The sequence below is a fragment of the Malaya genurostris genome, chromosome 1 (assembly GCF_030247185.1).
Source record: "Malaya genurostris strain Urasoe2022 chromosome 1, Malgen_1.1, whole genome shotgun sequence".
Classification (NCBI taxonomy): Eukaryota; Metazoa; Arthropoda; class Insecta; order Diptera; family Culicidae; genus Malaya; species Malaya genurostris.
Window position 1 is genome coordinate 29,364,466 of NC_080570.1, and position 27,516 is coordinate 29,391,981.

General features: G+C 38.3%; 1 protein-coding gene across 1 annotated transcript in view; it reads left to right on the top strand.

Moving 5' to 3' along the window:
• LOC131428103 (neurotrimin-like) overlaps positions 1-27,516 on the top strand; it is a 269,364-nt gene that overhangs the window by 231,611 nt on the left and 10,237 nt on the right. The window contains exons 7-8 of the mRNA XM_058591808.1: positions 21,368-21,489; positions 21,848-22,028. Of these exons, the coding sequence (XP_058447791.1) occupies positions 21,368-21,489; positions 21,848-22,028 (303 nt within the window). The remainder of the gene's footprint in view (positions 1-21,367; positions 21,490-21,847; positions 22,029-27,516) is intronic.

The following is a 27,516-nucleotide window of genomic DNA, read 5'->3' on the forward strand; positions in this document are numbered from 1 at the left end:
ACTTGAGCCAATTTGTTCTTATTCCGGAATAAAGCATCGAACAACTTGAACTCTTAACACTCCAAATACCAAACCTCAAAAATTAAAGGTTCCCATAGTAAATACAAAAATAAAAATGATAATAAATGCACTAAACTGATTTTGTATAATATTTACCATCGTTTTCCTCTTTTCGTTTTCCTATTATCCAATGGAAACGACCAGCAGCGGGATGACGCAATCGCTCTTGTTTAAAGTGAAACTCACACTGCGAATGCCTAACTGCAGATATGCACACAAAAGAACTAGTACTGTTATTTTTCTAGGTTTCAGGAACGGAATCTCATATTCGCCACTGACTGAAGCACAAGTTGAATAATGCCGGGTGTAGTTCCATTGTCTTGACGTAGATGGCAGCCTGTGCACTCGATGTGTATCCGTTCATAGATTGTCATAAACTGCAGCTAGCAAACGTGCAACAGGGTCTATTTTTGGATTCAGTTGATTTTGATGTTTCGTGTTTGGACCTATTTTTCACAATTTAAACAACGTTTACGTAATAAACATGGTATTAACAACAATCTTACACCCTTTTCCACCCGTTTCGTGAAAGAATTAGAGAAAATACTCAATCAGGAAAAAGTTATTGAGATATCAAATCTGGAGAAATTTCGTTATACTTTCGTGTTGTGAAATTTTGAAAATGCATCCAAGTGAGCATGGTAAAGAAAGACTTATGGCGTTTTCGTTTTTGATTTGCACTACACCGGTGCAGTGCTACACTGAGGCATGAATAAACGAACAAAAAGGACGAAAACATAAACAGTAACCATTGACTACAATAAACGATTCCATTGCACAGAACTACACCAAACTTTTGATGAGTGCTACACCAGTGGTATCGGTGCAGAAAAAGTGTAGCACTGGTGCAGTGCAATTGGCAAAAACGAACGGTTTCAGCGCAGCTTTCGCTACACCGGTGTAGTGCAATTTAAAAACGAAAACGACATTAGTCGTACGTCAAAATCAAACCAAAATTTTTTTCTCTAATAAGCGCACTTACTTTACTCTGGGGCACCTTTTCGCGAATATCTCTAGTTGTATTTAACGCAGCAAAATATTTTTTTCTGCATATCATCGGAAACATGGTCAGCAAATTTATGATAAAATTTAACGCAGCAAAATATTTTTTTTATTTAACGCAGCAAAATATTTTTTTCTGCATATCATCGGAAACATGGTCAGCAAATTTATGATAAAATTTTCACCATGATTATTTTTAATTGATTAACTAATATGAAGGAAACACATTTGTGCATTATGTTTAAGACGGTCAAATTAGTCGTTCAATTTATATCCAAAATGCTCTTTTAATTGATCAAAAACTTTTAGCATGATGACAATACTTACTTCAACTAGCTGATTCCGACTATGTATCTGATGAGCTGAATGCAAAACGTTAAACAATTCACTAAGTAATCAATTCATGAAGTCTCATTTGTTGAACGATCGGTAGAGTTGCTCTTCCTGTCTAATACCGTTTTCGTTTTTGAACCTAGACGCGGGCTACTCTGACTCCGACTAAAACGAACACATGGTACGCGCCCTAAACAACAACTCATGAAAAAAAGAAAAAATAAACAAACTCGGCTGGATGCGTGGTGCGACCCGAGAAAATTTTCAGAGCGAAACTACGCGATTGGAGTCCGATCTAGAGCGACCTCAGGTTGCTAAAACAAACATATCAAAGGTTGTTTGGGTGACTCTGGGTCAGCTTTCGGGCTGCTCTGATCAATAAACGAAAACGGTATAAATTATACCTGACTTGTTTATCATTTATTACCGACGCTCGGTAAAATTAATCAATTGCATATGTCAGCACGTTCGACAAGGTTTGAGTTACAAGATAGTAAAGCTAACATGGTTTTGACAGTTTCAATAACTTTTTTTCGAATTCGAAATTTATTTGTAATAAAACCAGTTATAGTACAACGAGTAAAGATATGAAAAAAAAGTTCCATCCAATGTCATTTTAAAAAACCTCTTTTAATCCACCTAGTCCAATCCAACAGCATTCTTCTTATATAAATAATCAGTGTAGTCAGATTAGAGAACGCGAGAGAGTTATTCTACTGGGCGATTACAATTTACCCTTCCTACAATGGAACTTCGATGATGAAATTGGCAGCTTTATACCGACCAACGTATCATCCGAACACGAAACTCTGTTAACTGAATCAATGATTGCATCTGGTTTGCAGCAAATGAACTACTTAACACATGAAAACGGTAAACTGCTAGATCTGGATTTTGTAAGCAATGCCGGTGATATCGAATTACTAGACTTTTCTAAGGCTTTCGACTGTGTTCCACGTAGACATGCAGTAGAGAAACTGAAAAGAATTGGCTTCCCCGACTGGTTAACCACCTGGATTTCTTCATACCTTTCTAATCGTAGTGCATCTGTAAGGCTTGGGTATTCGTGTTCAGTAAGCTTCAACATTACATCTGCAGTTCCCCAAGGAAGTCATCTCGGGTCTCTACTGTTTGTACTTTTCATCAACGACCTCTGTGACAGACTTACATCTTGTAAAGTCGTATATGCAGACGATTTAAAGGTTTATCGCATCATAACAACTCTGGTGGACTGTTGTGCCCTGCAGATGGATATCGAGAGAATTCTAACATGGTGCCATCGAAACGGTATGGGAGAGAACATTGGAAAATCTAGCATCATTACTTTTGCACGAGTACGTTCCCCAATTGTTTTCGCGTATACTATGAACGCTGTCCCTATAAAAAGAGTAACATCGGTTAAGGATCTTGGTATTATTCTCGATTCACGAAACACTACTCAATCATGACAGCAAAGACATATGCAGTATTAAGCGCTATTCACACTAGACCGTGACGTATCCGGAACGGGACCGCACCGTGCCGGGATTTGTTTGTAAAATATTCTCATCATACCATGCACTTTCTGTGTCGCTACTGTTGCTATTAGTAACATACACAATCGTTGCATTTGATGTTTTTCTGTTCCTCACGAAAATGGCACATTTTTCCAACGAAGAATTGGCCGTAATTGCAATTGCTCTGAATGACGAAGATAATCAGCAGTTTTAAAGAAAAAAGAAGATTCAGATGCACGAACTTTGGCGAAAAAGAGCAGTTGAGGGTGAATTCACCACCTTATATAAGCAGCTTGTGAATGACGAAATCAAGGAATATTTCCGAATATCAGAGGCCTGTTTCAACTCGCTGTTGAGTAAAATTCATCCGTGTTTTAAAAAACATGACACTACATTCCGTTTAGCAGTGGCTCCCCGAGAGAGGCCGGCAGTTTTTTTTAAGATATTTTCATTGATTTGTTAACTAGATTTCTTTGTAAATGTCAAGAAAACTCCAACAAAAAATTGCATAACGATCATTGAGATGGATTTCAGGATAGGGAACACGCAACAAACCATAGCATTTAGTTACAGACTTGGGGCTGTCTACCAGATATGTCCTGTAATTACCGAAAAATTAATCGACGATGCAATGCCGAAACCAACAGAAGATATGTGGTAAAAGATTACTAACGATTTTTGTGGAATTTCCTGCTGTGTCTTGGAGCCTTGGATGGAAAGCATGTGACAAATCAAGTACCTGCCAACGGTAACTTTGAGTCAACGCATGCTTTGACCGTGCTTCGGACGTGTGTCGATACAGACACGGGTACGACACGGTCTAGTGAGAATATTCACATGGAGCTGCATTAAACAAATTTAAAGCGTAACCCCGGACGGGATCCAGTCCAGTCCCGTTCCGGAAACGGATCGATCGCAATACTCGTGACTTTACGGATATCTCTATCCACATAGATCGTATCGAACGAATACAAAAGAGCTTCATCAGATTTGCCCTTCGGCAACTTCATTGGCAAAATCGTTTACAACTTCCTCCCTATGATCATCGCTGCGCTCTCATCAATTTTCCAGCTCTACGAAATAGGCGAATATGCGAATTTGATTCCTCACAACATGGACTGCCCTGTGCTGTTGGCCGAATTAGATATCAACGTTCCTGGTAGATTACTGAGGAGAATTGAATTTTTCCGACCTGTAGTTCATCGAACGCAGTATGGACAAAACAATCCAATAGATGTTTGCTGTCGACACTTCAAAAGCGTTTACAACCACTTTGATTTTAATATTAGTAAGGGCACTTTCAAAAGACGAATAGGAGTAGAGTTAATTTAAAATTAGATTTAGTCTGTGCGATATATTTTTTTAATCGAAAACGATAAACAATAAAAAATAAATAAATAAATAAAAAATAAACACACTTCACCCTATAGTTCTGTAACCGGAAGTTGGACAAGGAAGAAACTATGAGACTATATGATCATTTATTTGAGCCTGTTTGTGGGAATCGATCAAATCATATCTGAGAAAATTGAGTGAGTTTCATTTTAAACTTTCTGACCACTATTTCCGGTACTTCTGGAACCGGGGACTTGGAACCAGTATAGCCGAAGTCGGTTCGTTTAGTAACTAACATAGCCTACAAATTGAATCAAACTTAAACCAAATCTAGAAGAAGAAAAAAGTACGGGTGTGTAATGTCAGAGACATAACTGGATGTCGTGAATACGAATATGACACGCTTTATTTATGCTTCCGAATTCGAATTGGTAGTTGATCGATTGTTTGAATTGTGCAACTTTCCCCTCTTTCATTACTAGAAATTTAAACGATGCGCCTAGACTAAATTACAAATTAGTTACATTAAACATTCTGGAACGCAATTAAATATTATGAAATAAGCAGTATAGTTCTTTATAATCAAAAAATGGTGGCTCTGAAAAAAACTTTTTATGAAAGCGTTCGTGATGAAGAGTGACAAGTTGAGTTAGTTCAGCAAGCAGACTCTGAATTCTAAACCCATATTCCAGAACTAAGCTCTGAAACTAGAAGACGATTTTTCGCCATGACTACCAGAATGGGTTTTATAGAGTACAGTAAAGTAAATTTCCGCATAATTCTTTAGGAGTATTATTATGGTTCTAAAAAGAACCGAATAGAAGAAGTCTGGAATAAAGAACTGGATCCTGAGTTCAAGAACTAAATTTAGAACCAATAACATACTCAGAATCCAGTTTCAATTCTAGAATTGCAATTTCGAAACTCATATTAGTTCCGGAATACAGTTCCAGAATCCAGTTTCAGCACGCAGGCTCTGAATTCTAAACCTCGTTACGACTACCGAATAGCAAATGAGAGTTGCGACCTGAGCGTTTGAGGTTTTAACCACGCAGAAGGTTCTATCTCCGTCGCTGCTGGTTGATGGTTTAACTCCCGCGATGGCAGTCTTCTCGCCTTGATGGCCAGCAAGCGAATGAGAGTTGCTACCTGAGCGTTTGAGGTTTTAACCACGCAGAAAGTGCACTTTCCGTCGCTGCTGGTTGATGGTTTAACTCCCACGACGTCTGCTTCCATCGAACGCACGAAAAGAAATGATCGATTTTCACCACGGTTCCCCTTTTTTACGCATTCAGTTGAAGATATGTGCCTGACTACCTCAAAATCGTCGTCCTTGCGCGAAAAACCCAAGCGAAAGTAAAGAGTTTTCCGCATTATTTTAAAATTTTGAGAAAACTTAATTTTTGAGTTGTTTGTGGTTATCTCACACTGTTCAAAATACTATCCTAAATTCCTGATCATATTCTTGATGAAATGGTGAAAGAATTATGTTTCTACCATCAATACAAGTCGAGATATTCACGATTAAGTTCTGCCCATTCTTCCATATGGCTAATTTTGAAAAGGCACCCCATAGTAAAGTAAGTCGTATTCACGACAAAAAAATTCGGGGACGACTATTTTTGAGTTCGCCTCGGGCGCCAGAGATACTCACTACGGCTCTGGGCAGGACCACCTTTCATTTAAATTTAAGTTTCTTCATAATCAATGATTGTATTTATTTGTCTCACCATACGAGCACACAGTCAAAATCGGACCTCAAACTTTTCGGCATCAAGAGAAAAAAAAATGTTGTTCCATGATTAATGTTCTATAGTTTCAATTCACTTAAAATTGATTCGCCAGGCGCACCAGCAGAATGCCGTAATCCTGTAACATCGTTCCGTCTGTCTGTCTGTCCTCAATTGGCTGCCAATCGAGCTGTTAGGTAGTACATAGTTCCTTGCATGGCAGAGTTGTCGGCAGGCGAAACAAAAATGAAATAAAAAAAAATCAAAACAGCAAACCTAAACTAGAACGACTCTACTCTCTACATCAGTTCCAGTTTCAGCTGCAGTCATCCCCATGTTCTATATCAGTTTGTGAAAAGTTCTGTTTAATGTGATCGCACCATCGCAATTCAGGCTTCACACTTTCAACATTCGCCCGGCACTGCTGCTGCTGCTGCTGCTGCTGCTGTGCCGTTGAGTGAGAGAGATTCAGGCAACAAATAGATAAAGACTGTTGCAGCACAGCACACAGCACAGAAGCAGAAACATAGCAGACTATTATTCAGCGAAACAAAACCTGAAATGGCAGGGTTCCCAGCATGGCGAAGGGCTGCTGGTTGTTTGTTCGTTTGTTTGTCCTTTATGTCGGTGTATGTGTGAATGCGAAACTCGCTATTGAAAACTGGTAATAATAGTAAAATTTAACTACTTTGCCGAAGTCAATTTATTCGATTTAATTGATTGCAAAGGAAATATGTTTTTGTGGGATAATCGAACGGATCCGAGTTGGGTACAATATGTTGGGATCCGTTTGAGTTGAGCTAATTGTGTACTGGTAAGCTATATATATTTTTTATAGTTAAACGGAGCAGAAAGTTTCTCGAGTGTGTGTTTTATGTTTACATTGAGAGCACTTCATCTAGAAGTGAAAAATCTCTGCCGCATGATAGTTTATACGTTCGATGGAGGCGCACGGTTTTTAACAGAGCACTTACAATCGCAGCAATCTTGTCGTTTCACACACACCGGAACAAATCTACTGTCGTCTTCGTTTTTAAATAGCACTACACCGGTGCTACACTTTTTCTGCACCGATGCCACTGGTATAGCACTCATCAAAAGTTTGGTATAGCTCTGTGCAATGGAATCGTTTATTGTAGTCAATGTTACTGTTTATGTTTTCGTCATTTTTTTTTTCGTTTATTGATGCCTCAGTGTAGCACTGCACCGGTGTAGTGCAAATTAAAAACGAAAAAGCCATACGTAATGAGGTTCTCTACCCAAATCGCTGGTTTATGCCCCCGAAGGAAGGCTTCCCAGGCTAGCAACCGGAACGAATTTAACGTCGCTTCTGTATGCAACCGGCATACAGAAATCAGCTCTCCCCGCAATCAATAATTCATTTGATGTGACAAAAATGAGGAAAAATTGGACTACCTCCAAAATGGTACCGGAACGACCGACGACCCGAAAGGCGAAAAAGCAGTGGACAGAACAGTTGGGAAGGTGTAGGCCCGGTCCGGTCCGATGCTAGTTTAGCAGTTTGCCTGCAGTGCTTGTGATTATTTATTTTCGCACGTTTCACTTCACCGCAAATCCGGAGTGCTGAGCCTGTCGACACACACACACAGCATAAATCAAGGCCATTATTGTGGTTCGATTGGACGTGCGCTTCTGGGTTATTGCGCGTCGAACGGAGCCGAAGCCGGACCGGAGGGTCGCTGCGGGATGTTGGTGTGTGACTATCGATTTCATATGCGAATTATATTACTGCTGGTGTTATTGTTTGCCAGTTTTGTCCGGAATTCGGTACGAGGGGTTCGAGTGTGGTTAACCAACCCCCCCGCCCCTTAAGCGAGAAACCATTGTTCGACCGGGTTACCTAGTGATAGTTACAGAGTCGGATGACATGGACCATGGGGGACACGGTCATAGAGCAACCGATCGACACTGCTTTGCTTTTGCTTTGCGTTGCCCGAAGCATGCCGGGATAATTATTTGCTATCCGTAGCAGATTAGAATCGGTGAAGCGGATAATTCTATTGCTTCGTATCGGAAGGGCATCGAATTTAGTGGGTGTGTTTAAACGATGAACGCTTCAAGGCCTTCAAATATTGGCCAGTGAACGAAGGCGAGTTGAACAATTTCTGTTCCATTATGTGACAATTACAGTCCGACAAAAAGCACATTAGCAATCTGTGAGAGGGCAGATTGCTGTTGCATGTTTCGGTGATTTTCCAGTGGGCAAACTGTAAATATTCCAACAGTAGAACGGAACAGTCACTCTGTTGAATGGGCCTAGGAAAACGCTCCATTCTACACGGCTAACCATTCCAGACGTATGATTAACACCAGAGTTTTCCGCTTTTCAATTGGTCAGTGCCTGCGGCTACAGACGGAATTGAATGTACATGGCATTTGATTGTGCGTGCGTGCGTGCGTATGTATGTGTGTGTCAGTGAACTCACTTGCAAACTGGCTTCCTGTAGGTTCCATTCAAAATTTTCCATCGTAACCAGCTAACGAGCAAGTTTCCTCATTTATGTGTTGAATACTGTGTTGTTGGAATTAACTTTCTGTTAATTGGATGTTTTGTCAGTGCAGCCTTCAGTATTGAGAAGGTTCCGATGCCATGTGGACCACACTGTAGTGCTTTCCGGTGGATACTAGGGTTGTCTGGGAAAACACAGAACAAAAATAAGCTACAAATTGGAAGCTGCGGATTCCACAAAAATGAGCTGCAAATCTACAGATTGTTTTAATGTATTCCGCTTTCTGTTTCACGTTTTCTGCTGATTGACGGATGAAAGTTTTCCTGGAAGAGGTTATTTAAGAATAGATACCATTCCAACTCAAACTGAACATTTCAACAGCACAATTCCCAAGTAGCACACGTTATTACATTTCAATGACAGTAACTTATATGACACAAATTCATGGAACAAGTTTAAGACTTTGAAACGTGCATTATAACTGCTACGTAACCTGAAAAGCGTAAGAGGCGGAGCTTGTGCGACTTACCGAGGGTTGCCAAGCAACTTCTCAGTAAAGAATATTTGATTTGATTCAGCGCGCACATCACACGCACATGTCACAATGAAACGGAAAATATAAGTTTGTGTCAAGTTACAATTTGTTGATGTTTTTCCCATTCAACATTTTCGACCAAAAATTGGCATTAGATAATGAGAGCTAAAATATAGAATTCAATATTCTTTGAACTCACTATATCTACTCAAAATCAAAGTGCTATTCGATATTTATGGTGAAGTTAATCATTATACTTATTGAAAACGTGCGCGCCTTCGATATTTTGGGTTTTAGAACATTGACATACGAAATAATATTCATATTTTTTATTCCCGTAATGAAATTTAGAGCTAGAATGCCGAAATGTGTTCAGTTAGAAGTTTTTTGTGATTAATATTAGTTTTTTCATATACCAAAGTTAAAACAGTTGGCCAATCGCAATAATTAAAAATTGCACTTTTTTCAAATTCAATTAATATTTTATTCACTGGTCATAATGGTAGCCATTGACATAAGTTTTTCCATGCATACACTGCCGTGACAAAGTGTAGAAATATTCTCTCTGTTAATGCAAATGTATCTTCCAAAACGAAACAAGTTTGCTGTACCGTCAAAAAATTTGCGTATAAGCGCAGATTTAACTTTAGCCAATTTTTTAAACCAAAGGAATTTTCTACTTATTCTACTTTTTTATTTAACATTATTGTCCGGGATAATGTACGGAAGCTTTATTTATTTGAATCAAATTCAAAGTACAAAATGTGTAAAAATAATACAAAATTCAGAATCAATTCACTTTTGCTCGATATGACCACCTTTTGCCTTGACTTGATGACTTGAGAGAGCGAAGGAGTTGCTTCGTTTGGCCGAAAGCGGTCAATTTCCGAACATTGTATTTTCTGACGAGAAAATTTTTCCAATTGAGCAATTCGTAAACTCTCAAAACGATAGGGTTTACTTGACCGACCGTTCATACGAGAATTTGAGTCATCGATTGGCCACCAGGAGGCAGCACCCGAAACAGATAATGGTTTGGGCCGCTGTAACCGCAGATGGGCGCTCTCCAATCGTTTTCATCGAGCCTGGCGTCAAGGTAAATGCGACATATTATCGGGAAAGTATTCTGGAGGTTGCTTTGAAGCCGTGGGCAGACAAACATTTCGGTGGCAGACCATGGACGTTTCAGCAGGACTCGGCACCGTCTCACAAAGCTCGAGTGAACCAAGAATGGCTGAAAGACAACGTTCCGAACTTCATCACGTCCACACAATGGCTCGAATTCACCAGATGCGAATCCAATGGATTATTCTCTTTGGGCCATTTTGAAGAGCAAAGTCCGAACTAAAAGATACACCAATCTCGAGGCGCTGAAAAAAGTTATTGTCCGCGAGTGGGCCTAAATACCTGCAAGTCACATTCGGCCAAACGAAGCAACTCCTTCGCTCTCTCAAGTCATCAAGTCAAGGCAAAAGGTGGTCATATCGAGCAAAAGTGAATTGATTCTGAATTTTGTATTATTTTTACACATTTTGTACTTTGAATTAAGTAAAAGTAATTTTCCAAACTGAATTTATGGCCTTTTTAATTGGTTACACTTCGAGTGCCGGACCCTGTAGTGTGTCACTTTTTCATTTTGACATTTTGTTACGGTGACCAGTTGGCGACTAAAAACAGTCAATGCGAGCACGTCGTAAGAGTTAGATTACCGAAAAGTTACGTTGGAACTTATTGTCACTTAGTATGATGAGATGTCAATTCGTAACATTATTTTGACTCCATTGTCACTATCATAATACGATTTGTTTCGTCGTGTTTGTCATGCGACATCTGTTTTATTTTTATTTTATATGAACAAGGTACATGTGCTACTTGGGAATGGTCACTATTGCCGGCCGTCTCTATCATTATCGACTCATTGAGTTATTCCATAAGTTCCGCAGACGGGTAAATAAGACAGAAAAAAATGGCCTGAGATTTAAAGACTATACTCGATAAACAAAATGCAACACGTTTAATTTGATGTGTAAAATTTGATGAAACTTTGAGCACAACCAGTTTAGAGTGTAATGTTTACATGTGCAAAATTTCGTCACAATTTGTCGTGAGGTTATCGAAATGGCTTCCAAGCAAGAATTGAAATTAATCTATTTCACATTTGGTGCGGTGAAAGTCTTCTTAAACTCAATGTAAAAAGGCGGGTGGGTTATGTCAGAGACATAACTGGATGTCGTGAATACGAAAACAACTGACATGTTCTTTAACACTTCCGAATATCAATTAGTTGATCAATTGTATGGATTAGAGATGGGCAATTCGTTCACGAACGGTTCAAAAGAACTAGTTTTTTTTAAAGAATGAATGAGCAATAGTTCTTTTTTCGAGAATGGTAGTTCTTCAGTTTTCTGTTGTAGGACCTTTTTTTGCTCGCTCAACCTTTTTAGAAAACGGTAGTTCTCTAATAAGGAAGCTTCATCACGAAACCTCAGTTCTAATTTGAGGGACCTTTTTTTGCTCAAGAAACAATCCAGCTATGAAAAGAATGAACGAACGGCTCTGGAGAACTAGTTCTTTTAATAAAACTCTGCATGACTGAACGGTTCTTTGAAAAGAACTGTTTTGCCCATCTCTAGTATGAATTAAGCACATCCAATCACATTTTTCGCAAAAGTAAAGAAGGCTTCACTTGATCTTGATTACTGTGAATTTCACACAGCGAAAAGTGCAAATATCAAATCAAACTGTTCTAGATTTGCACTAAACTGAGTCGATTTACCTTCGATTTGCGAGCAAGAAATCCTAATAGTTCTTTAGAAAACTTTTAGAGCCTTTAGAACGGCTGATTTTGTGTGATGCTCTCCACCGTTGTCCTCTTTTCGTTGTTTTTTCACCAATGCAAACGACTGGCAGCTGTGACGTAATCGCTCTTGTCGAAAGCGAAACTGGCTTTGCAAACGACACACAATACATCTGCTCGCAGTTTCGATAAAATCCAAACCGATCCAATTTTTGTTTCTTTTCGCGTGATGTCGTTTGTAACTTTTTCACTAATGGGCGGTCCTAACGGCTACAAAAATAGCAGCATATGGAATTTTAATGTCGATTATTTCATTTCGGATTTGCATAATTTATTGAAAGAAACTATCAGGATTAGGTAAGGGATTCATTTCTGCCTTTCAGAAGGACCAAATTGTGGAACTCACTACTATATTACGCACTGTTCGGAACATATTTTTTCCAACGATTTGTTGAACAGCAGCAGATATTTTGTTCTCTTCCTCAGAACGCGTTCTGATTGGCTGGTGTTGACATGGGTGAAATGAGACAGGTTTTTCAATAGTGTACCATTGAAATACTTCAATTCTTTTTCTATACACGTTTAAGTTGAAAAAATTCGATTCTTTTCTATTCTTTCAAAATACGAGAAAGGCAAACGCGCCTTATGAATTATTCTCTTTAATACTCGTTTATACCAAACATTTCAGAAAAGTTTAATTTCGAATTATTTGAGATTATGTCACACAACTAAAAATTTTATCATGAAATTCATTCATATTTCCGATGGCATGTAGCAAAAACTATGTTGATTCGTTAGATAGAACAAATGATATTTACGATCAAAAACGTATCACTCTCTCAGAGGGTTAATTTTGAAAAGGCACCCCATAGTAAAGTAAGTCCCGACAGAACCGCGCAAAAAAAACGTGTAACTTCGGAAGTCCGCGTAAAAAATCAAAAACTGAAGTAATTTGTTGTTTATATCAAATATTTTAAAAATACATTAAACGTCCAGATCTGGTAAAATCTTAAAAAAATTTCATTCTAAGGAACGATTGAAAACAATAAATTAAACATTCTAGCCTTTTAGGTATATTTACCAGCACCAAATAGTAATTTACCGCAAGAGTGAGCGCGGTCGAATTTCATAATCGATTAAAAAACTGTTAGAAATTACTGGACATGCACCCGACAATGAAAATATACCGAATAAATACAATTTCCATAAACTTATAATGTTCTAAATGAACGATAATGTTTGGCTTGTACTCATTTCATTCAGCATCCTGTCTAGGTTCAATTTTTAATTTTTGGCATTAAAAATATTTTACTCTTCACTATACGGGCCCAGGTGTCAATTAAAAGTTTCGAAAATAACCGCGAATCCTTATTCTTTTATAATTTTGAACCATAATAACTCAGTCATTTGTTGATATGAGCTATCGCACAAAAGGGAATCTACGCTTAAACATACGCTTGAACACGTTTCTAGCTAAAGCAGTACCCCTGGCCCGTTTTTCTGTAAAACCACAGATTCTGTGTCACAGATCACAGATTTTATCAAAATTCACAGATTTCTACAGATTTTTATGAATATTCCATCAAAATTTCAGATTTTCAAAATGTTTCTTACAGAATTTCACAGTTTATGGTCGAGACTATGCGACACAGATCGTGCACTGAATATTCAAGTTGAAACACAGGTTTTAATATGGCAACTCTGCCCCTGGCTGCCAACGAGAAAGGTTTTTTGAGTAGTGAGTGAATGACTTCACTTGAGTATATTGAATACCAGTTAGCTGTTTGTTTTGATTCTCCGGTAACTAGCAGGCCCTTTTAGAATTATCGGCGATAGATTTTTCGGATCCAATTTGAAGCGATTTGTATCTCGATAATGTACACTAAAAAGCAACAGCAATGCATTGAGACATTACTAGCATTTAAACGTCAATTATCTTATGTCGTTTTCGCTTGATGCCATACCTAACCCAGTTTCCACTCTAACTGCTGTCAAACCTTTTGTATGAAGCCAGTTTTGAACCTAGTTTCAACGTTGTTGAACTGAAAATCGAGTCAGTTTCGAACCTGGTTATAACAACCAAGTTTGCTCAAACCCCCGTTGCGAAATCAACACAGTTTTGTGAATAGTGTTTGTTCGATATGAAACTACCCTGGGTCAGTTTCAGTTTTCTCAAGCGAAAACGATATTAGAAAGTGAACGATTTCTTATAACACCCATTTTATTGTATTCAACTCGTTGTTATTTCAACACTAAAGTCAATGAAAAAAATTCATGTTATATTTTGATATGCAATTTTTGCTCACGATAAAACGCAACCGAACCCACGGTGCATTTTGTCACACCACCCTACGAAAAGCGAAAAAGCAGCGTGCAAGCAATATAGAAAATGATGAAAAGTTAACGAAATTTACTTGAAACATTTTCAAATTTTAAATATTTCGACAAAAAGTTTTATAATTTTTAGTTGCCTTTTGGGATTATTTGTGAAATTTTGCTTCAAACACTATTTTTCAGTTCCAAAATCATCCCCGTGGAACGGAACAGTAATCGTTTATGCATTTCAAAAACCAATTACGACTCGGCAACGCAAAATTTCAAATTTCTAAAAGTACTTAGTTGTGATAAATTTCAAAAGCTTAAGTGTGTTTGGTTTTTTCGCGCTACATTTATACTGACAAAAAAACTTTTAGAGAATTTCAAACCAAATCTCATCCATCAGTGCCACCCTGACGTAGTCCAGAAGTTGCACAACACCACAAACTACGTATTCTCCGTCACTAATTCTAGTACCTAGCCTAACCAGCATACCAAAGTTCACACCCCAATGACAGCAACGCTAACAAAACGTGAAAGCTGCTCAGCTGAAAGTTGTCACCGTGTCGCATGTTGCTGAAGTGAATAGGATAAATACTGGCAGTAAAATCCTACCACGGTTATGACAACTTGTTGAAATTGGCCATTAGAGTGAGTGAGCTTATTCCATACTAGTTTCTGCATTGTAAACATTTTTTTTTGTGTAGTACAAAAAAGCAAATCACTCATTTAGTTGGTAGTGCAACCAATGAAATGTTTTCACGGACATGGACCAAATCCTATAAATCCGAAAGGATAATCCTAGCTTCAAACCTTCTAGTGTAGAAAAGAATAGCACATTATCGACTTTGTTTCCGAAATGGTCAGTTTGTCCTTTTTTTTGCCGAATGATATAAAAAAAAGGCACAAGAGCATAATCGGTTTATTTCAACCTTCAACGACGGACCCAACATTCAACTGGAAATGCTGACGGCACCTGCGTCCCGAACCCAACCCCGTTCCAGGTCACATTTTGTCACTGGCTTCGCATCAATTAATCCTATCCGGTGGTGGGTTCTCTCTCTCTCTCTCTTCCCTAGCCTAACCTGTCCCATTTGTCGGATTTTGGTTCTTGGCTTGCTCTGACGCTGCAAGGTTCGAGTAGAGGTTCGGTCTGCTGATGCCGGGAAGCTGGGTTGGATGCCGGTAAAATGTTTACTTGTCGCTCGTTCGAAACATTTGCATTTTTCAACTCTTACTCTCCGGTTCCATTCCACACTCTGGTCTGGACTCGTTCTCACACAGACGTCGTCGGTCCGCCGACGATCGGCGGCGAGAGTAGTTTTGGGGAGGGTAGCAGCTGTTGAACTACTCAAGCGCCAACGGATTAGAAGCGGAACAAACAGAATATTAAAACCAATTGCAAAGCTTCGGGCACCCTCGTCACCGACCGAGTGGCGGCGTTTTCTAGAGGTGACGAAGGATTCAGCTTGATGGTAGGGTCGTTTTTTATTTGTTTGTTTGGGTTCTCTTTCTCATTCTCATACTCTAGAGCAGCCCCACAAACCGACTAGATTTAAGCTGTTATGTACGATTTTTTCAATCTGACAAAACGATTTGAGTGTGTGTGGCCCCAGGGAAGTGTTTTAGGTTCTCAATTGTTTGTTCGTTACCTGAATGATGTGCACATTTTTTTCGGGATGATGGCAAATTGATTTGACAAGCCGCTGTTTGAATGCTCAATTAAAAGTTTTACCGAATTTAGCCTATATTGTAAGGCATTTATTGAAGAAAAGTTGACCTGGCAAACTTCACTTCGGAGATTTTGAAATTTCGATTTCATTCCATGACTGTTCCCAAATGTTAAAGACTGTCCAAGTTTACAATGGAAATAACTTTATCACTTTTTGTAAAAACTTCTTTCCAGGTCTGGTGTCCATACCCATTCTATCAATGATTTCGCGAAACAGCAAGACGCAAGAAGTCAGTAATATCAGAATTCACAAATTCTGAATTATGAGAAGTCATGAATGATTGCGAAATCTTTCCATAGCTTCAAATAGCTTACCAGATCATAGCTTTCTTACCAAACTTTTCGAGTTGACAGGAATTGGTAATCGAATTTCATGTAGGCTTCGTCGTTTATTTTCCCAGCAAGCACCGTCCAACTTCAAAGCACATTTTAGCCTAGAAAACGTTTTACTTTGCAGTTTCATATTTTCTGACACATTCGGCCCAAAATACACCTTTTTCCGGAACGCTTTCAGTATTCGTTAATTTGAACAAGCGTGAGAAGTACCGTTTTTTAAACCTAATTGCTGTAACCTTCACCAGGTGCTTACCCAGAAAAATTTGTATACTACATGGAATGAAAAGTCCCGGGCATCACAAAGAAACGACGTGAATAGTTTCGAACCGTGTATATTTTTGTAGATACAAAATTTCATGACAATCTATCCACTAGAGTTCGAATAACAGCTGATCCTGTCAGACGAGTTCTAGTTTTCATCAAGCTATGGAAAAAGACGCGCATTCATGCATAAAAGCAAAGGTGAAATCGAATTATTTGCGGTACGCATTGGTGCGCCATCCCCCGTATTCTCCAGACCTGGCCCCCAGCGACTATTATCTATTTCCAAACCTGAAAAGGTTTCTCCAGGGTAAGAAATTTTCGTCGACTGCTGAGATCATTACAGAAACGGAAATCTGTTTTGATGGCCTTGGCCAATCTATGTTTTTTTTTTCAAAGGGTATCAAAATGTTGGAGGCAGAGCTTAAAATTGTCACGCTTTCTCAATGGAAGAAACCATTCCAACGGCCCCTTTTTCAATACTTTACTGTCTCAATCGTAAATGACCGACACCAGGACGAACGAGGAGAGACGAAGCATTTTCGTTTCTCATCGAAAAAATGAGAGTGTATAGACTGTCCCAGAAAGTATGGACGCAACCAAAAACCGCTGCCATTTCGCAATGGTTCAGAATCTGTCAATTTTTATGACTGGGTCCTGTTGTTTTTCACTCTTCTCTAACCACTTGTGCAGTTGTTTTCATTAGTTTGTTTCGAAATGCGTAGACTTTCAGCAGAACAACGTCGAAAAATTGTGTACAAATGGTGCATAGAACGCGGACTGTCACTGAGAAAGATAGCAAAAATGGAAGGAGTAAGTGAAAAAGCCGTGCGAAATGCATTGGATAAACGTATTCTGAAGGCGTTCGAGCAAAAGAAATTCGGGATGTGGCCAAAAAAGTGGGCACTTCGAAGTCAAACGTTCTTCGTGCTAAAGAACGTTTGAATCTTCGAACCCATAAGAAACAGAAACAACCAAAACGTAGTCCGAAACAGGATGCATCGATCAGGCCGAGAGTTCGAAAGCTGTACAATACGACTCTTGCTGGAAATTTGAACTGCATGATCATGGACGACGAAACCTATGTGAAACTCGATTACAAATCCTTGCCGGGACCACAATATTATACGGTGCGAGAAGGGCAAGTGTTAAACCAGTCCGAGACATCGATTGAAGTCGAAAAATTCGGTAAGAAAGCTATGATTTAGCAAGCAATTTGTAGCTGCGGTAATATTTCGAAACCCTTTATCACCACTGCTTCAATAAACAGCGAAATATACATCAAGGAATGTTTACAAAAACGACTTCTACCCATGAAGCCACAAGGATCCTGTTGTCTTCTGGCCAGATCTTGCTTCTTGCCACTACTCAAAGTCAACGGTAGAATGGTATACTACCAAAGATTTCACTTTCGTCCCAAAAGACATGAATCCACCAAATTGTCCACAATTTCGACCAATTGAGCAATTTTGGGCATTAACGAAGGCACATCTTAAGAAACATGTCTCGGCAGCCGAAACCATTCAACAGTTCGAAAAAGGTTGGAAAAAAGTGTCAGAACTTATCGCCAAGAAGTCTGTACGGGATTTAATGAGGAACGTTCGCAAGAAGGTGCGCCAGCTAGTCTACAATGGCTAAGTAGCAAATGTTGAGAATAATATTCTGTTGTTGTAGTCTAATATTATCAGTATATCGGAAAAAATTTGAATATCTAACACTTGTGAATTATTTACAGCCAAATCAAAGTGCGTCCACACTTTCTGGGACAGTCTTTATCAACCAGAAATTTTTGGTTTCAGTTCTGCCAACATGAGTGTATCTAAATCGTTTAATTTGGCCCCAAACAGGTCAAAATTGAACGATTTCATTCGCTTATTTTTACACTTTGAATTTGGAGGAAAAGTAATTTGAACTAAAATTTCTGTGTTTTTACATATAAGTAAAAAATCTATTGATAATTTCAATTTCAAAGTACTCAAAATTTATAGTCCAATTCACTCAAATAGTTTTTAAATATTTTCAGAGGAACAAAATGCCTACTTTTTTACCTCTAAATTTATGTAAAGTGCATATACTCATTTCCTAATTTGTTTTACGTTTTGTTTTTGACTCATCAGAGCGTAGCAGTTTATGCTATTATTATCTGTTTCGTCCGAGACGTCAGTTTAGATATTACACTTCGGTGTTTTGCAAATAGCATTATCTTTATGTCTGCCTACCCGAGTATAGTGTGAGATTAAAAAGAAAACTCAATTTGATGTTGTGCTATTCGTATATATCGATTACTTAATTTGCTATCGTTTTGGTCGTTTTAACGGTTAAAACGGTTAAAAATTGAAAGCAAAAAAATGCTGTGTGACATCAAACTGGAAACTAGTTTTGCTTTCAGTGAAAGCACATTGAAAACTTAATATGATGTAGATTTTCTCGAAATGACACGTCACGAGCATAATCTAAAAATAGAACAGCTAAAAAAGGTCCGGGATAGTATACATTTAGGCGATATTACTTGCAAGCAAGAAAAAAGATTTTATGCAATCTCCATATTAGTCGCAAGCAAGAAAAAAGATTTCATACAATCTCCACACTACCGCGGAGAGAATCCGGTTTCGAACTTAGGTGTTTTGGAATGTGAACTTTTGACGATTGCTATGGACTGTAAGCGCTAGCTATCAGGAGATGGAAAATGTTCGGTTATATGACAAGCAGTGTTGTTTCACAAAGTTGTAAGCAGGTAGTTTCTGTCAGTGCACACTCGTTGCGTCGCTTCCATCCCGCATCCACCGCGAATAGCAGTGTGGCTTCCATCCCGCGAATAGTCGCTTCCATCCACCGTGAATAGCAGTGTGGCTATTTGAGTACAGTATAAAAATGTTCTCTTTGTCCTTCTCATATCCAAAGCTGTAGCATTCAAACTTTATAACATCAAATTGAGTTATCTACTTGATCGCATATAACTCGCACATGTAATCACTTTGAAATACGAATTTAGAGACTCTGAAGACCGCACCTTTTACAGTGAAGTCTTCTACAACACAGGGAACGTGAATTAGAAATCCGGCAAATAAGGTATCATTTGTTTTTTCGACTAATTGGGACAATGAACGATTATCTCGCTTCTGACCACAGATAGAACGAGAATCTCTTCAGTAAATTTTTAGTTGTAGACTTATAATTTACGATCATTTGATGCAGAATTAGTCCTGTCACTCAAAATTATGAAGATTTAGTTAGACGGTTTCTTTAGAAAAATGTATTAAAGTTCCAAGATCTATTAGATGATTGATGAAATACTTCTCATAGTAACTATTAGCGTTAGTGAGTATATGAAGTTCTAAGCATTTATAACTAGGAATGAGAATTGTTTTGAAGAGTGTCTTCGACACAGTTTGTGGACTACTTAGGAATATACAAATTGAACATATATTTTCTTGGTGGCTCCTCTAAGCCACTAAAGTATTATTTAGAATTAGCTCTAGGTTCTGAAATCTGAGACAATCAATGTTCGATGACCGAACTTCGTAAACAATGAATTTTCCCATACTGTTGAATATAAAGTTATGGATATTTGGCGAGTAGATTATTTTTGCCATCCAGGTCCCCGATTTCTGGAATGAACTTCGCAACGTCGTATGATTACAAATATCGAAACATTTTTTTAACTAAACGCCAAAAGTGTTACAGGATCGGATACTTAATGTATCTAGAAGGAAATAGATGACGTCAAATACATTTCTCATATCAAATTCAGAAATAAGCTACTTCTACGGTAGACGATCAACGAGATGGGAATGCCAAAGCCACTATTCAGATTGACCTGCTTTAGACAAACGTGGTACCGATGATCGCCAATTTATCTAATGCCTCACAGACGTGTGGTTTGACACCAATATTCTCGTGGTTAAAAAGAAAGAGCGTTATTTGCGTGAAAGTTAAAAAATAATGAAAAAAATCGTTTCTTCACGGTTATGGTTGCGGTCACCTACAGGATCTCGGCAGGATGTCAAAGCATTTTTGTAAAAGGCAACAAAGGATTGAAGGAATAATTCTTCCATTGAAACTTAACTTTGTATTTTTGTGCTGCCATTTGAAATTTGCTCAATTTCAATGGATTCACTAAGTTGTTGATTTTGATATTTTCATTTTTTTAAATTACACAAAACTTTTGGCTTTAAACAGCAAAATGATAACACAATGCGATATTAATTGAAAATTTGATGACTCGATATAATATTAGGATTTCAATCTGATGTTGCTATCATAATCAAATATCAATTTGTTCTAATTTTGATGTTAGACTTTACTCGGGTAGCAGTTTATGTTGAGCCGCTAGGTCACGATAGCAGCTCAACATAAACTGCTACGCACTGGTGAGTTAAAGACGACACGTAAAACAAATAGGAAAAAGCAGTTTGTTCTTATTTGTTTCCAAATTACTCAAATTTCGACAGCTTCATTCCTCATGGAAAAAATAAGTAGATGGATATGATGGAAGTTTGTTTTAGATTGAATGTCTGTTCATTGTGGTTTCAATACTACAGTACAATGAGTTTCCCGAACTTAATGACGTTTATCAATGCATAACTCTGGTACTGGAATTCCGATATTGAAAAGCTGTAGGAGAAAATCAAACAATCATTTTTAGTCATAATCCAATGGATATCTCCACCGATTGGTTTTCTGGATCCCCGGTCTGATCGAACGCTAACCGCAGCATCGTTCGACCACAGTTTCGAAATTACGTTGCTCCCAATTGCCTTTCGAAAGGTTTGACTATGGTGGCTTCATTCGCGCCTGCCAATTTTGTACGAGACCGTATCCAATCTGGCACGAGCTCCTAAAACACAGACAAGCTTTTCATTCAGTATCCAGTATTGAAGGTTTTTTTTCTCCTTCGCCTATCCTCAGTCTCATTCCACTGATTGTCATTTCATTTTTCTCTCGCGATCTACTCAATTTCCAGGTTTCATGGTATCAAAACTCATTTCCGATTCAGCCGACCGACAGACGGACCATGTCATCGAGAGGAAATCGACACACGCTCACCATCCGACATGTCCAACAGGAGGACTTTGGCAACTACAGGTTAGCGTCTCATTCAATCTAACTTTATCGTTGACCTTTTATTTCGTTTTTTTTTTTGTTTTCCTCTCCCTTGTTCCACAAATGTTGGTTTAATCACACCAGTTCGCTTTGTTCCGCTACTGGAAATGTGCATGAGCAATATTCCGAGAGCTGCCGGATCGATTCGGGCGTGATTTATGAATAATCGCTATCCTGCACTCATGGTTCCTACTCATTTCCGTGTGGCCGCCCCACATCTCGCTGTGTTCCATTTTCGATTACCGGGCTTGTGATTTTTTTTCTATTTGTTTCATCCCACCAGTGTTCTTTTATGTACGAGATCATAAAAAAAATTCTTTACTCCCTATCATTTTTCCAGCTGCGTCGCGGACAACACACTCGGACGATCGAAAAAATACATGGAAGTTTCCGGTCGACCGGGTCCGGCCGAGTTCGTGTCACCGCCCTGGAGCCGTTCGCCCGATAGCTACAATCTGACCTGGAAGGTGGAAAGCTATCCGCCCCTGCTCGAGGTTCGCCTGCTCTACCGGAAGCTGATGGTGAGTAGATGCAGTTGCTGGCTGCGATCCATACCGGGCCAGTGATTGCGATATCGCCTCTTGTATATGACGAATTTCTAACGAACGCACTTTACTCTCCACTGGTGATGGCGGACATGAGGCAAGCCATTCGAGAGCATTGCGAAAAATCGAACCAGCTGGAGGCGGATTTATTTTAGTACGACCCGTCATTGATATACCGCTTCGTTTTTGACACACCGAATTCGACGATAGCTTTATTTCGGTTCGAACTAGATTGCCAGAGTTCAGTTTAGGATTGGTGTTAGTCAGTTGCCCTGACAAGTATGAGTACATCACTTTTGTCCCATTCGTTTTCCTAAAAATTAGACTGAAAAAAAAAACCAGCACGCGACAGTCTCATCGATGCAGATATTTAAATAAAGGTTGTTTTAAAACATAGTTTTACATATTGTACACATCTGAATGTTTTCGAAAAATAAAAACTGAAAGATTATTCACACCCAATCAGTTACCCGTACTCATAAGACGTATTTTGTTGTATTATATGTCGAACTCTTTAAAGATGAGATGAAAATGCTAATTTTACTGTGTTTTATAAAAGCAAGTTGACAAAAGACTGGATGATAAATTAGCATCAATTTAAAACCACATTAAAAGATTTAAATACACATCAGCAACTGGACCGCCAAGCCGAAATAGTTGATCTGATTGGAGGATATTTAATAATTTTCGCATTACAAATAAACCATTACATTTAAATCAATTCGCCCCGCCTCATTCTACTACTAACGCAGAAAGCGATAGCATCCAGCTGACACCATTCTATTGACCAAATAACATGTCAGTAGGTATGAGATAGGAACTCGATAGAACAGTAAATTAACTCAATTTTTGACGACATTGTTTTAATGCAAAACTGGGAAAAATATTACTATCTCAAATATGACTTACAATTTACAGTATCATGAGTTTCTTTCTAAGGGTTTAACAGCAGTTTTAAATCAATCAGGAGCTATTCTAGTATTGATCAATAACAGCACAACGCAAAACTTATAATGGAAAGTAAAAATAATTTGGATCCTTCTGCTGGATTTTTATCAGGTTGAGAATAGGTATACAAACATTTGTTATTGGTAAAATCTCGGGAAAATAAAAAAAAATTAAAAATTCTTAGGAGCCTTCATGATTGCCCTAATTTTATCATTATTTTTCTCAGTAATGTCATCTTGAAACAATACTTGTGTTATGCTCATATTTGTGTAAGATGAAAAAGTTGTTTGATTTGTTCAGTGCAAATATGTTTAATTTCCTTCAACTATGGATTTCATAGTAGAATAACGAAAAAAATGTTGATATTGATGTTGTCGAAGGATAGAAGAATTATGTTTAGCTTGAACTTTTGGAACTGATAGACTTCCAACATCAATCATGTATCACAATCACAATTTTTCCATCGAACTAAAATTTCCACTTTCAGGGAGAGAGTTGGCATCACTGGGAGTGCGATGCGATGTCCTGGTGCTGCTCTCAAAAAGTATAATTTCAATGTGTTGTTCGATACGTATAGTTAAAAATTTGGTTGAAATAGTTATTTTAAGTGATAGTGCAGGTGTGACAAGTATGGGATTTCCTGATGTACTCAACCACTTTTAAGTCCCGGCCCGTTTTCCTACCGGATCGAAGCAAATCCTTCATGGAAAGGGTCTTACCGAACTTTCACCCGTTTTGCAATTTCGTTGTACGTGACACCACTTTCTGAGCACCAAGTGTGCAGAATTTTCTTTCGCGTTTCCGGATCAATTCGACTCGTCATTAAAACGATAAACCGTACCGAAAGCAATCGATTGCGCAGCTATTAGACATGTAAACAAACATGTCACCGCAAAACACGCTGCAAAAAATTAAGCCATTTCAGAGTAATAACTGTTTGAATGTTGCTAACTACTTATCGATACACTCCTTATCTTAGAAACAGAGATGTCTATCTCCTCTGTGTGACGAAGAGCAAGCAAAATTTCTCCCCTCGCACTGACAACTTCAACGAGAGCTCTTCTCTTTCACATTTATACACCACTGTTGTGTAAGTGTGCACGCATCATGAGTGCGTTTGTTTATTTCCTTTTACCTCTTCCACTGAATCGCACCAAAGTGCTAGAGCATTAGCTAATAAATTCTCTGAGGTGGATGCAGATACTTTCACAGAGGTGTACACGCCGGTGAGCACTCTGCTGTATGGTTTTCGTAGAAGAAGCGTGGACACGCAAAATCAGCAAAATAAAACAAGTTATCGTAAAATTTTCGGTTTTCCTTGCAAATTTTTCATAGAAAGGCCAGATCTACTCTCTATTAATTGAAGTTCACAGAAGTGTTCGCTCACCATCACGCGCCAGTGGTCACTTGGGTGTATTTAAACGAGAGCGCGTGTGAGAGATTCATGCGAAGAGAATGTGTTTCACTCGCGCCAGCTGCTTTAACCACAAGCACACACTCAAATGCTGTCTATTCGACACTGAGAAGAAGTGCGCTTTCCTCTTTGTGCGGTGCTTCGTTTTTTTCATCCTCGGTGTGGCAAAAATCTGACTCTAGCGTGTATAACTCTGGTGAAATGCCATCTCTGCTTAGAAATGCATAAAACGTCCAGATTTAGTGTAATCTAAAAAAAACTTTTCTGAACAAAATCGACTTCAGGATTTTTTTTGTGCCAAATGTCCAAGAAATGCATGAAACGTTGAAATAGGGTGTTTTGTTTTGGGAAAAAACGACTCTAGGACTTTGTGAATTTTACGACCGCGTAACTTCGGAAATCTGCGTAGAAAAAACTACCAGGATCAGCCCCATGGGGTTGTTCGAGCCATTGATGTGGAACAAGGCAACCAAAATATCTAATGATCTACAATCAAACAGTTCAAGCAATCGTCACACTTTTGAATCCGCAATTGCACAAGAGTCTGCCTAGATTGATCTTGATTTGGAACCAACACCGAACATCGTTTGTCTTGATTTGTATTTATTTACATCCCAAATGTATGCAATTATATTTTTGTACATATTGCGACTTCGATATTTAAGCTTCTCTTCGCCAAGCTTGCGTTCAAGTTTTGTATGCAAGCAGTTATTTTCATAGCGTTCTGCGATTTCGATTGAAGCGATAAACTTTTTCTCTTTATCAATCGAGTTCGTCTTATATAAATTAGAAATTAATTTTAAGCACTCAAAATTTACCCTGGAGTAGATGTCAATTTCTCAGGCGAAACGACATTACATGGAATTTCATCCGAGCTTGCATGACACAAGATCAGAGCATACCAATTAAAGCTTCAAATCGTTTTATGACACTTTTTGTCTTGCTATCTAGCTACAACCTACCTCTAGCATGCTACGCGTAGGACTGAAACGTTAGCTATAACTTGGTTTCTATTTATAGATTCGCGTGCTTCAAACAGCTTCGCTTTTGCATCGATTGACCAATCAGAGCGATGCTTTCCCTTTGATATGCCACTTACTCCTTCAAAACCGTCGTCTATGACAGGGAAATTCGATATGTCGGAGATTTTTAGCAGACAAAATAGGACACTGCTCGCAACTAATCAAAATTTCAATCATTTATAATTGAAAATACGTGGCTTGATACATTCAAATCAAATCGTAGAAATATTTCCAATCAAATAATGAAATAATATTAATAATTGATACAAAATATACTGCGCTGTGAGTGTTTAAAACCTGATCACAGCACGTAGCGATGCGTACCGATTTTGCATAATGTTGTATGATAGTTTGAAAGTTTTGATACCCATTGCCCTATTATTTCGGAAAGTCGGATCTGGATGAAATTGCACAGTATATTTTAAGATACTGAGAGCTTTAATTTGAATCATGATTTGTGAAAATCGGTTTAATCGAAGTAAGTTCCGGTTTCGAAGCTTTTCTTCACGGTTACCGGTGCGTTCGGAAGCGGAAACCGGGGACTAGTAGTACCAAAGTAGTTTCATATATTCACAAACTAACAAGATCTGCCAACAAGATGAATTTACCAGTGAATTTTATAAAAATGTGCACCTCGTTCCGCCATCGCTTGTGAAAATATTCTCATGAAATTGAACATTTTTACTAACTGTAATAACGGAACCTAAAGTCGGATCTGGATCAATATTTCGGGGCCTTTTAAAAAATTTCAAGAACTTTTATTTGCATCTTAGTTTGTGAAAATCGGTTGAGAAATTTCCGAGAAAATTGAGTGCATTTTCTCATAGATTTGCACATATTGCCTTGTGATTCCGGAACCGGAAGTCGGATAAAAATGAAATTCAATATCGATCTATGGGACCAGAAAACTTTTCGTTTCAATCTAAGTTTGTGAAAATCGGTCACTCCATCTCTGAGAAAAATGAGTGACAACTTTTTTCATTTTTTTTGTGCTATCGTGAGATAAAAATAAAATTCAATAGCGATCTATGGAACCGTGAGACCCATCATTTGAATCTGAGTTTGTAAAAATCGGTTCAGCCATCGCTGAGAAAATAGAGTGACATTATTTGTCACACACACACATACACACACAGGCATTTTCTCAGTTCGTCGAGCTAAGTCGAATGGTATATGACATTCGGCGCTCCGGCCTCCTGTTCAAAAGTCGATTTTCACAGTGATTGTGTAGCCTTTCTATATGAGAAAGGCAAAAACCTTCTCAATCCACCTAGTGGTGTAATAATACCTTTCTCTTGCTATTTAAATAGTCTCGTTAAAACTTCTGTAAGATTCTATCCTCGGCCATTGGTTTTGTGAACTTATCAAGTAACATTATAGTAGCTTTCAAACGTGTCTAAACTTTTTGAAATCAATTCTTTCTTCTCCGAAATTTTTTTTTCTGCATTGAAAAACACTAAGATTTGTCGGTTACGTCACATACAACATTAAATCTCTCGAACCGGAATTGTTCGCCATAACCTTTTCAAATTTAATTGTCATTGTTAGCTTTCAAATAATTTTTTTATCGAAATTCACTGAGTCATATTCGAGATAATTCAGCCGATGTAAAATGTACGGTTAGTCGGATACGTCATTTATACCATTATATCTTCAGAGCCGAAAGTGACAACCAATTGATTTTCGAACTTCTCCAGAGAAAAATTGAGCGGTCGAAAAACAACGTCACTTATATCATTATATCACCGGAACCAATAGTCATAGCCATTAGATCTTCGAACTTCATAAATGGTTCGAGCCTAAGTAAGTCTATTACCTTTACAAGGTGAGATGAAAAAACTGCAACAAAGTAAAACGCCATAATTTTTTCATTTTTTTTTAAATTTTATTGAATGAAAGCAAAAAATGTCGGAAATAACATCAAATTTGAGAATCGGTTTAGATTTGTTCGAATTGGCCACCTTTGGCACGAACTATGGCCTTCAAACGGCCAATGAAACCATCACACGCTGCCCGAAAGTGGCTCTGCGGTATTTTGTCCCATTCTCGGCGAAGCGCTTGCTTGAGATGATCGACACTT